This window comes from Natator depressus, chromosome 3 (genome assembly GCF_965152275.1).
Source record: "Natator depressus isolate rNatDep1 chromosome 3, rNatDep2.hap1, whole genome shotgun sequence".
Classification (NCBI taxonomy): Eukaryota; Metazoa; Chordata; order Testudines; family Cheloniidae; genus Natator; species Natator depressus.
The window spans coordinates 176,165,440-176,177,899 of NC_134236.1; the positions used below are offsets into that span (position 1 = coordinate 176,165,440).

At 42.7% G+C, this 12,460-nt stretch overlaps 1 protein-coding gene across 2 annotated transcripts in view; it reads left to right on the forward strand.

Moving 5' to 3' along the window:
* The first annotated feature begins 1,318 nt into the window (after positions 1-1,318).
* EPAS1 (endothelial PAS domain protein 1) overlaps positions 1,319-12,460 on the forward strand; it is a 151,215-nt gene continuing 140,073 nt past the window's right edge. The window contains exon 1 of one of the 2 annotated variants that reach the window (XM_074949377.1): positions 1,319-1,806. In XM_074949377.1, the coding sequence (XP_074805478.1) occupies positions 1,778-1,806 (29 nt within the window). In that variant the 5' untranslated portion in view covers positions 1,319-1,777. The remainder of the gene's footprint in view (positions 1,807-12,460) is intronic. The other variant, XM_074949380.1, reaches the window with a different exon arrangement.

Here is a 12,460-nt window from a genome sequence, read left to right on the forward strand (position 1 = left end):
GGTTTGTGGCTACTGCTATGAAAGATGTATTAATATGGACAGTAGTTTTAATTCTTGTGAAAGTGCTTAGAGCACTAGCTTTTTAGTTAAGGTATAAATCCAAATAGATAAATTTTGTGAGAACAAGTCTGAGGAAAGGATTTTTAAAAAAAGTCCTGGTTTTCAAGTTGTGTGGTGAAAACAGGATTTCACTTTACCAAGCACACTTCAGGCTAAAGCAAGCAATCACGTCTCTTTGACCCCATCACCATAGTCTCTGAATGTCTTAACCTTAATACCAAAGGCCCAAATCTACAACGGTATGGAGGCTCCTAACTTCCACTCGATGCCTTTGTGAATCGTTGCCAAAATAGCTATTTCTTAATTAATTAAAGGCATCGCCTCTGTGACGCTCCTAGTCGGAGGAGCAGCCCCGGCCAGCTGAAGGCGCAGGGAAATGGGAGGCCTCATCTGCATACATTAAGAAGGTACAAGCATGATGATTGTAGCTTGATTGGTCGCGTCTGAACAATAACACCGCCAGACCAGGTGCATCCAGGACAGAAAACCAATTCGTATAAAATACAATCTCCTCACGCAAAAAAAACCAAACCAAACCAAAAAAAAAACCCAAAACCCAACACCAAAAAACTTGGTGTAAGGGGGAGGGACAGAAGTCATCCACAAGCCCGTGTCTGCAGCCCCAGTCACGTTTCTGCCTGATCTGACAGGTGCTCCGCGCCACCTTCCCCTGCGGCCATTCGCGGCCAGCTCGCCCCCGTCTCCCTCCGCTGCTCTGGCTGGGAAAGGGCTAGGAGTGCCCGGGGCAGCAGCGCGGGCCCCTGCGCCTCCGCGGCCGCCGAGCTGCGGGGCGAGGTCAGCGAAGCATCCAGCTCGATGTAGCAAGTGCTCAGGCACCGCGCGGAGGAGGGAAATCCGTCCCCCGGGCCGGGAGCAGGCGCTGCCGCGGGGAGGGAATTGCCCCCTGCCAAGCAATCGCTGCCCCCCTCCCCCGCAGGCTGCCCTTCCCCCGAGGCGCTGGCAGGGTGTCGTGCAGCGCAGCAGCAGCAGGAAAGACTCCAGCTTCCCTCAGCCCTCCGGGCAAATGCCCCGCCATGCAGCGCTGGGGCTGGGGCTCCGGCAGGCGCCACCTCGTCCCCCGCGTCCCCTTGCGCTCTCCTGGCTGGCCCTGCCACCCTCCCTCGCTCGCTCCGCCGCCTCTCGCGGCGTTGACCTCATCTCAGCAAGTCCTGCTGGAGCCCGGGTGGACGCGGTGGGAGGGGGCAGAGGGAGGAGGAGGGCTCAGCCAGCTCCCGTCCCCATTGGAGAACGAGCTGCGACAGCTCCAGCTGGAGCGGGAGACGGGGCTAAAGAGGCTGAACCTGCCCCCCAGGAGCCCAGGGAAGCCTGAAGTTTTAAAGTGAGAACTTTCTTCTGGCAGGGCTTCAGATTCCAGGGGGAACCCGGTCTCTCCCTTCCCCCCTGGGCGGGCTGTACAATCCTCGGCAGTGTCCTGAGACTGTATGGTCAGCTCAGGGGCGACCTGGCCAGGATTGCTTCAGCCTTTTCCTAGAGGACAACTAGTGCACCAGCGTTGCTGTCAGCTGCGAGCGAGCGAGCAATTCCCCGGCCTTCCCGACACCCGGCTTCCTCCCTCCAAGCCTGGGATCTCTAGCCTGCCGGGTGTATTTTTTGATTGGGGGGGTGGGATCGGCAAGCAGGACGCTCACAGCCGTGACTGAGGAGCCCTTGTTGGCGAGCCGAGTTGGTTTTAGCGGCACAAAGGGCATCAGCCTCGATGATGACTGCTGACAAGGAAAAGAAAAGGTGAGCGGCCGGGGGGGCGGATAGGCTCGGAGGTGGGATGTGCAATGAAAATGGGAGCCGTGTAACTGCAGCGGTGCTGCCCGGGGAGAGGCGAGGTGTTTGGGACTCTCCTAAGTTACGACGCTCCCACGGACACGACCGTGGTCTCGTCGCCCTGCTGGAGGGTCCGGTAGTTGCCGCTGCCGGGGTGACTTCTGTTTCTTCCGCAAGCCGGAGGCTGCTGCGTTCGCTCCAGGTCCTGGGGCGGCGGCTCCCCGGCGGGGACTCGGGATGCTTTCAGGCGAGAGCTTGCCCGGCGCTGCTACCCAAACTGCCCAAGCTGGCGCTCTAGGGATCCAGCAGCCAATAGCTGGGAGTTCCGGGTAGTACTCCCATTGACTGCAGGGGCGCGGGATCGGGCCCTGAGAGGGGTCGCGGCAGGAAGAATGTTTCTTGACAGTTCATTGTCTTGGTTGATCGCCGCAGCCGCGAGGGGAGAGGTCGTTTCAGCAGGGCAGCAAAGATCACCTTCCTCCCCGAACCGCTCACAGCAAAACGAACAGTTTACACCGAATGGGGAGGGTGGTCGCAGCCCTGCTCCTTCCTTTCTCCGTCTGTAGCCGCTCTGGCAAAATTAACTCGAATCCAAGATGGGTTGGTGCCGCAGGTTACAAAAAGTTAATTCCCCACGGGCGGTGAAGGATGAAAAAACCACCTAGCAGGTGGGTTGAGTTGGTTGCACTGAATAGGACAGAAGGGATTTACCAGGATGAACGCTTTCCCAGTAAACGTGATCTCAGAAGTAGGTGGTTTCAGAAGCTCCTCGTGATGTCATATACATTATAGGGAAACGTAACATATGCAGTCGTGAGGATCCAGCCTTTACTTCCATGCGTCCATGGGAGCTACAGGGAAACATGTCAGAGATACTCCGCCGCTTCCCCAGGAGAGCACGTTAGCAATATACCCCCGTTTTCCACCTGGGTTCCCCAGTGCGGTTTTAGGGATATAAAGCTAAGTGTAGGTTCCGCATTAATCCATCCCCATGGTTTATAGGAACCGGGCTGGAGTCTCAGTAGATAAGTACCCTGTGTTATTTTCCCAATGGGACTTTCGGCGAGCGCGGGGGCCAGTAGGGAGACACGGGGCCGTCGGCTCGGCTGCTCTCAGTTACACCGGTTGTGAATCCGGACTCATGTCCCTTAAGGGGGGCAGAGGAAATCTGGATTAAGTCCCGTGTAACTGAGCAGCATTTAGCCCAAGCGCTGACTGGAACGGTGACTGAGCGGATCGCCTCCGCAGCTGCTGCTTGAGGGAGTTGAGCTCCGGGTGGAGTCAATCGCTTTCTTGTGGAGAGTCTGCACTTTGGTTGCATTGAAAGTGAATATCCTGGTAGCGGCGCTCTGATTAGCTGCACTGGGAAATGTTCAGCTCTCTGTTTTCTGATTGGCTGAATCGGAGAGGTCTCTGACACCCAGAGGCTAAGGCAGGGGTAGGCAAACCTTTTTGGCCTGAGGGCCACGCTGGGGAATAGAAATTGTATGGCGGGCCATGAATGCTCACACAATTGGAGTTGGGGTGTGGGAGAGGATGAGGGCTCTGGTTTGGGGTGTGGGCTCTAGGGTGGGGCTGGGAATGAGAGGTTTGGGGTGCAGGAGGGTGCTCTGGGCTGGGATCAAGGGGTTTGGAGAGCGGGAGTGGGATCAGGGCTGGGGCAGAGGGTTGGGGCATGGGGGGACGCTCGGGGTGCAGGCTCCAAGCAGCGCTTGAGGCTCCTGAAAGCAGTGGCACGACCTTCTCCGGCTCCTACATGGAGGCGCGGTCAGACGACTCTGTGCGTTGCCCCATCCGCAGGCATCGCCCCTGCAGCTCCGATTGGAGAGCTGGAAGGGGCCGTTGGAGCACATAGGAGCCAGAGTGGGGCCATGCCCGGCTTCCAGGAGCCGCATGGTGCGGCCCCCGGCAGGCACACCGGAGCAGGGCCAAACTGCGTGATGCGGCCCCCAACCCAGAGTCCCGGCTGCAGTGCCAGAGCGTGATGAGCCGTGTGCTGTGGCCCCCGGCCAAGCCCCGGCCAAGCCCCAGACACTGGTGGGAGCTTGGGGGCCAGCTTAAAACACTCACCCACCTCTGAGCTAAGGTCTCACCCTTTCTCCCCCACCCATTCCATTTACTCCCACTTTCTTGCTCCATCCTACTCCCTTGAAAAAAAAAACCCTATCATCTGCAAAGTGGGAAAGTACCCACCTTTCTGGTGGGTATCAATCTTCCTCATACAAAGAAGAGAGTACAATATAATTAAAAATACATAACTACACCCATAGCTGGTCATTTTACAACTAAAGTCGTGCACATATGAAGATCATAGTCAACAACAAATACTAGTTCTTCAGTCTTGTTCTCCAATTCAGGGTTATTTAGTTCATTAGTTTTCGGGGATTAAGCTAATGCAATTTACAACAAGGTTTATTATCTCTAATGTCAATTAGTTAATTTATTTTTTCAGTTGAAGATGGTGTTTTAGAAGGAAGGAATTTTAACAAAACATGCTTCATAATTACAATTACATGGGTATAGGTTTACATGTTATGTAAAAATTTATTAATTTTATATTGCTGATAAATCTCAACATATGATGTACTGAGGGTGTACTGTGTAGGTGGCCTCATAATTTTGGGGATCTGATGAAATACGAGAATTTAATATAGGACCTGAGAGGCATGGAGTGTTTTAACTACCAATCATTTCACTTAGAGTTGAGGGCTCTGGGAATGTGCTGGGCAAGTTATTGGCTAGGTGTTTCTATCTTACTCTTATTAAATACTTTTTGTTGCAAGAAGGTGTAAAGTAGGGATTTAATTATATCATAGTAATATGTCCAAGGAAAACAGAAATCCAGATATTCAAACTCTGTAATTACCACTGAGAACAATTTCCCTACTGAATCTTAATACAATTGTTTGGTGCTCTGCATTACACGTGTTACAGGTGGAAGGAAATCAGGAACTAAAGTGCAAAACTGGCAGAAATTTAACTCGTGAAATCAATGAGAGTACTTGCATGAGTAAAGACTATCTAAGTGATTAAAAATTGCAGGATTGACCTATGTGTTGAGATATTCAAGCTATTTTATGCTATCAGTGTTTGCAAGATTGACTTTTGTCATTGAATACAGAAATATGTAAATAAAAGCTGTAATTTATGAAGGAAATACCTTATCTTGCCATTGTTCATATATAGTTGTTTCATTTACTGATATACTAAGCTTCTAAAAATTGTATTTAATATTTCATTTTAATGTGTGCACTAGCTCCAGATCATTGACTGAGCTACACTATGAGCAGTTTGAAAATTATTGCACAGGATAACTTTAAATTGTATTTTTAGAACTATCAGCATATCGGATATTAATTTATTAGGGCTATATACTTTATCTTAACTGCACATTTGTTCGACATATTAGTTAACATTCTATGCAAAGAATGAAGTATTGATAATATTATGTACCCTCATAATTCCGTTTTGAAGGGAAGAGTGAAAAAGATTATGCTACAGTAAGGTGTGTTTGTAAAAATATGTAGTATGTTTAATAAAGGGTTGAAATAATGTTCAGACTGAAAATTCACAATTTTAATGAAAGATAGTTATATCACAGTTTTTAACAAAAAGATCACTCTTAATCACCTATAACTATAAGGGAATGAGCACAGTCTAGTACACAGATAACTTTGAAACTAAGCGGATCTTAGAGTATGACTACACTGCAATAGCCTGTGACGGGGCTGTAATATTGCAATGTAGATGTTTGGGCTCAGCTGGGTGTTTTGCAGTGTAGACATACCCACAGATGACAACTGTCTCGAGACAATGGTGTAATTGCCAAAGCAGTTCAGTTACTATGTGTCATGCTGCAGCATTGAGAGTGGCTAAAAAGTTCAGTTCTCAAGGGGCAGGTCTTGCCACAGATGGTGCAGGTTTAAGGCTCAGGGCCGGAAGATGAAACCAGTGCACTACTGGTGGTTGAGGGCTACTGCACTTTCTGCTTTTCTCTCTCTAAAGTGCCTTAGAATATACTTTAGATTCAGCAGAAAACTGAAATTTAGGAGATCTGGGTTCTAATTTACTGGCTGGGCCACTGACTGAAGTGTGATCTTAAGTAAATCACTTGACATTCTTGTGCCAATTTCCATATCTCAGAAGTAGGGTAATAATACTTAGCTAACTCTAAGGGGTGTAATAGAGGTGAGATGAGATGAAAGGTCATGTGTCTAGTTCAGTATTCTTGCAGGGGTGTGTGTGTGTGTTTGTGTGTGTGTGTATGTGTATGAATGTATGTATGTACAGGAATATTCTGCATAGCCAATTGAAACTCAATATATTTTATTTTCATTTGTTACTTTTATATGAGTGATTTATTTGCCTTTAGTTCATTTGTTGCTACAGTATTATTAGCTTGATTTCTAGCTGGATATACAGCTGGAAACGTAACGTGGCTCACTTAATATCACAATTTATCGATCCATTTCATGGAGAAAACGTGGTGATGGTAATAAAAGCCTGGAAGTCCTACAAAACAGATAAGTCTTGAAGCATAAGCCTTGAGGAACAGTTCTGCCACCATCCATGAAGGATAATCCAGGACATTTTGTGCTCCATTTAAATCAAAGATCATCCTCAGATTCCCACATGGGAGTTATATTTCAGTTCAAGTCAAAGAGATCTGAGTAACATTTTATGTAGAATTGTCATGTTGTCACACTCTCATTGGTAGATGTAATATGCACATTTCCCCCAAAAAATAAAAATCTGGTCTGAGTCTTCTACCACCCACTTTGGTGGAAAATGAATAGATCCATTACTTTAAATTAGTCAGTGGAAAACTTCTTGTTGGTATTTGTATTCTTAAACAAAAAGTAAATATTTCTTAGAATATTAATATATTTTAAGAAATCATTGAAAGAATAAAATAAATTTTGCTTGCAAGATAATATAAATTAAGAGTAATCAATATAGCATACATTTAATCTTCATATTCCAAACATGGCCATAAGCAAAATCATCATACTATTTTATTTTCATATGATATTTCAGTGTTCTGAAAACTTCTTTTCAGATATTTGAAATGTCTTTGGGTTTTATTTAATCATGATTGATTTTTGGTTATAATTTTTTTTATAATTACAATTTTTTTCTTCAAGACACATTGCAGGACCAAGTAGATTTTGGTCTGTGTTTATCAGGAACATAGGATTTAGCGTGGAACAGTCTTTGGAGTAAAGCGAATGAGTGCAGACACTGTCAAAACTGTTCTTTGGCTCAAAGTGAACATTGATGATGCTTGTTTGGTGTTTCCTGATAAATTCATTCAGAACACAGATTGCTGGAAAAAAAAACTACCAGAGATTTTTCAAGTTGAGAAAATGAACAATTTAGACTATGAGAAATATGCATGTGTCACTGGTAGTAGTGATTTTTAAGTATACTTTTGTGTGATTATTTCATGATTCCCTCCCCCACAATGTCTGCAGAAAAGTCTCTTAGTGATTGTTTAGTATAGTTTCATTAAGTCAGACATTTTTTTTTTAATAAGCCGTGCAAATTTTTAGATGCTGCGTGATGCTAGAGGGGGAGGGGGACAGGATGTGAAAAAACTGACCAAAAGACCAAACATCTGTTACTTAAATATCCCTATTCAACTATGGCTAGATAACTGAATTCTTTCTATTAATATTTAAAGTTTGATACTGCTAAGTGCCAAGAAACTCTCATGAGATACTTTGTGCCTTCAACTCCCATTGACCTCTCCCTTAAGGGATTGATTCTGCACAACTGAGGTCAATGAGAATTTTTCTTTAATCAGAGGAGGATAGGGTCCTAAGAGCTTTACCATCAATAGTAGCCTGCAAATCCTTACTCACAAAAGAACTAATCCAATTGTCAGAAACCAAGTCCCATAGACTTCAGTGGCACCCACATCCAATTAGAAGAGGTGGGTTTCAGTTCCCCAGCCACTATTCATTCCACTCACATACAGCCCAAATATTTGGACTTTTTACAGGTTGAATGGATTTCACCCTGATAACTGTGCAGAATGTGGTCATTTGTTGACATTTGTGAGACTACTAAAATTGTTGTGGTTTCTGCCAAGTTATACAAACTTTTGACTTCACAAACACTGTTTCTGTCAAAATTCAAACCCACTCACAGGATGAATGCTAAAATCTGGCATCTTTGAGTGGAGTACCTCATTTTGATTTCCTGTTTGTCAAATAACATTGCATTTTCTACTAACCTGTTCTTATCCGCAGTTATCATATATTCACCCTGTTTGGATACTATGGAAGGCTTCAGTACTGGAATTCTGTTATTATGGTATCCTTCATATTTAGGGACCTTGCCATAAATCTAAATAATGAATCTCCTCTTGCTTTCTATAGCACATCTAATTTTATGATGCAGCATTCTCACATCTGGAAATTCCAGTGTATAAATTTCAAAACAAGGGCTGTTGTGCACTATGAATTCTTTAACTGTGTTTTTAAGAACTTCCACTAAATGCAAAAAATTGACCTATCTACAAATAATTATAAACTTCCAGTGAACAAAATTTTATTTTCCTACCTTTAAGAGTTTTACAAGCTATGCAGAGATGGGGGAAAGTACTGGAGCATTGCCTTTGAAACCCGGGTTCTGTAGAGCCAGATCCTCAACAACCTTTATTCCTGGAAGCAGTTCTTACTGATGTAGGTAGTCCCATTAAAGTCAATGGAATTATAGCACTTGTATGAGTAAGCACTGAAGGATTGGGCTGTTTGTTACCAGCATAATAGTCTGATTTGCAAAGAGTGAAAGGAAGTTGTGTAATGAATTGCAATTCATATTTCAAATGTGAGCATAGAACTGTACTTTCTCACTCAGTTGTAGTTTTTTCCAAATGTGGTGGTTGAACTACAATGCTTAAGTCTAGGCTGAAATGCATTATAATCGCTTTCTTTACATTGTGCATCTTGCTACATCACCTGAAAAAATAGCCTTGCAGAGAAAAAAACCTATTTCATTTTGGTTCATTTGACCCCTCTCAAGCTGTGAAATCAGGTAAAGGTACTGATGGACAATGAGGCACAGTAATAAAGGCAGATTATTTTAAATACAGTAAATTCTATAATGAAAAGGTGGGTGAGGTAATATTTTTTTACTGGATCAACTTCTGTTGGCGAAAGAGACAAGCTTTCGAGCTTATACTGAGCTTTTCTTCAAGTCTGGGAAAGGTACTCAGAGGGTATGTCTACACTGCAATAAAACACTGCCGCTGGCCTGTGTCAGCTGACTCAGGTTCACAGGGCTTGGGCTGAGGGGTTACAAAACTGTGATGTAAGTGTTTGGGCTCAGGCTGGATGCTGGGCTCTGGCACCCTCCCCACTTGCTGGGTCCCAGATCCCGGGCACCAGCCCAAGCCCAAACATCTACACTGGCTGCAGTTTTATAGCCCCATGAGCCTGTGTTGGCTGACACAGGCATGCCACAAGTGTTTTATTGCAGTGTAGACACACCCAAGTGTCACAGCTAAATACAAGGTGGAGCAGATTTGTTTATCATGAGAGTTAACATGTTGTAAGACAGTGGCTCTCAACCTTTCTAGACTACTGTACTTCTTTCAGGAGTCTGATTTGTCTTGCGTACCCGCAGGTTACACCTCACTTAAAAACTACTTACTTACAAAATCAGACATAAAAATACACAAATGTCACAATACACTATTATTGAAAAATTGCTTGCTTTCTCATATTTTACCATATAATTGTAAAATAAATCAATTGGAATATAAATATTGTACTTGCATTTCAATGTACACTATATAGAGCAGTATAAACAAGTTATTGTGCATATGAAATTTTAGTTTGTACTGACTTTGCTAGTGCTTTTTATGAAGCCTATTGTAAAACTAAGCAAATATCTAGATGAGTTGATGATGGTACCCCCTGGAAGACCTCTGAATACCCCCAGGGGTACATTTGCCCCCGGTTGAGGACCACTGTTGTAAGAGACCCATTCCAGGTAAAGTGAGTAATTAACACCTCTGCAATAAGAGGACAAAGGACCCTGCCCTAACAGATGCAAAACCAGCAGACATATCCCACTGGTATGATGATCAGTGTGCCTCACAACATACCTTTCAAGATCCATAGGTCCTACACTTGTCACTTAAAACATGTGATATACCTCATCCACTGCACTAAATGTCCCAGTAACAACTGTGTGGGTGAATCAAGACAATTATTATGCTCTAGAATGAACACAAATAGAAAAGACAAAAACACCATATCACCTGTGGGTGAACATTTTTCACAAAATGCTTACTCCGTGTCTGACCTCTCAGTCCTTATTCTCAAAGGAAACCTGTACAACCTTCAAAGGATGAGCCTGAGAGCTTAAATTAATAAATTTGTTAGACACTAAAAATCATGGATTTAATAAAGACACTGGATTTATGGCTTATTACAACAATCTATAACCCACTAACCTGCCTGTGTCCTGCCTATGACTGGAGCGGTGTTAACTGCAGATTTCACCTTGAATGGTCTCTTACAACATGTTAACTTCTTATGCTAAACAATCTATTCCACTTTGTATCTAGCTGTGTCACTGAATACTTTTCCCAGACATGAAGAAGAACTCTGTGTCAACTTGAATGCTTGTCTCTTTAATCAATAGAAGTTGGTCCAATACAAGACATTACATCCCCCACCTTGTCTCCCTAATGTCCTGAGACCAACACAGCTATAATAACACTGCAAACAAATAGTTAATTCTATACACAGAAATGCTCTTTCCATTTAGATCTGTTAATAATGAAGTGCAGTGATCAGGGTATTCTTTTAAATATTAGTGTGCTTGCTTATACATCATATATACATGCTGGGAGAAAATTCTGTATGTGCATTTCACTTTATGGCATAGTGTAGGGCATGAAGTATATGCCAATAGCCAGGACATACCATTGTAGATTAAAACAAAATGAAAATATGGTACACTATGCAGGTGCAGCTTTTTATGTTACTTCCTTGAGATAAATCTTGTTATCTGTCAGTCTTGTGCTGTGTTCAGTAGCTGCTTAAACATTAGTTGGAGCAATTTTTTTAACTAGCTGGTGCTAGTAAGAGCTTAGTCACTTAGAGATGATATTCACTTTTTATTAGACTTGCAAGATTATTCACAATTGCCAAGTTTCCTTTTTGTATAAAAGAAAAATGAGTGAAACTGTATAATGCTGCTTTCCAATAGCACTGTAGAATACAGTATTTGTTTTATGACGTACAGTAGACCAGTTGGCTGATAACAGCTAGTGTCCCAAATTAGCCATATTTAATTATACTTTTTAGTACGTTAGCCTAAATTTAATTATGATTTTGGCTCTTTTGCCTGCCTGATTGTATTTAGCTCTAGAAATTTTTTCAATTGTTAAGAATTGTACCACAAACAGTCCTTTGCAAACTCTGTGTGCCGTTTTAGACATTAAAACAATTAGATTTGTAACTTTTAGGCTGTTCTTATAAAGAATTTGAGGTGGGATAAAATATCCATTGTGCTCCTCTGTCCATCACATTACATGCCACAGCAAATATTCAATATTTCATTCTATAGAAGCTCATTAAATGTTTTGTCTAGCAAGAAGCAAAGTTGCTTTAGTTGAATTTTTGTGTCTGATCTTCAGTCAAAGAGGTGCCCTGATCTTGACCCTTCCTGTATGTATGATTATGTGGAGTCATCAGTTTTCTTTGATTAGTGGAATGTTTAGGGTGTTCCCTCCAAAAGATTGTCCAAAAAGTTCAGAAAACTTTATAAATGTTCTATTTTAACCTGTGGTTGTGAGATTAATATTGCATTATTGCAGCTTTATGAACAGTTTTGGGCATCTGGGCAGAAGCAGAATGTTTGGTTTGTATTGTTTTTTAAGGGGGACAGTAGATAGTTTCTGTATGTTTTTTTTTTTTTCTTGTTTCATTCCAGCTAAAATGTAGGCAAACATACTCTGCTCTGTATATCAACAATAATAATGACCGGTATCTTGATTCTACACTATATTTATTTATGTTGCAAGCCAATTAGAAGCAAAGGAGAGATCTAATAGTTTTGCATTTTCAATCTCAAATTTAACATTTGCCTTCAAACCCTTTAAGAATATACATAGCCGAAACAGAACTAAATACAATCTTTTTTTCTAAAAGTCCTTAGTAATTCCCATGTGTAACAAAATATATTAGAAGTAAAAGCAAGCTTTAAAAAATCTACTGCTCAAGAGCTTGTGCCCCTCTGTCCCTCATTAAGGAGCAAAATGTGAAAAAGTCAGAATTATTAAAATGTTTCTCATCTATAAAAGTAGTCTGGTATGTGAAGTTAATATTAGTTAAATAATTCTCAAAGAAGGAAAATATCAACATCAAGCGTGTCAAATTCATCTACAAAGTAGGCCAAATTGCACTTTTTAATTATGATCCCTAGGTTGAGTTTACAAAATTAGGGCCATATATGAAATAGTGTACCTAAATGACTTAAAAATCTGGGGCCAGATCCCCAGCTGGTGTACATTGGGTTAGTTCTGTTAATTCTGTTAATGGAGCAGTATCATTAAGCTTTTAAGTCAACACTTGTCATTGAGATAACTAGGGTCAATTCA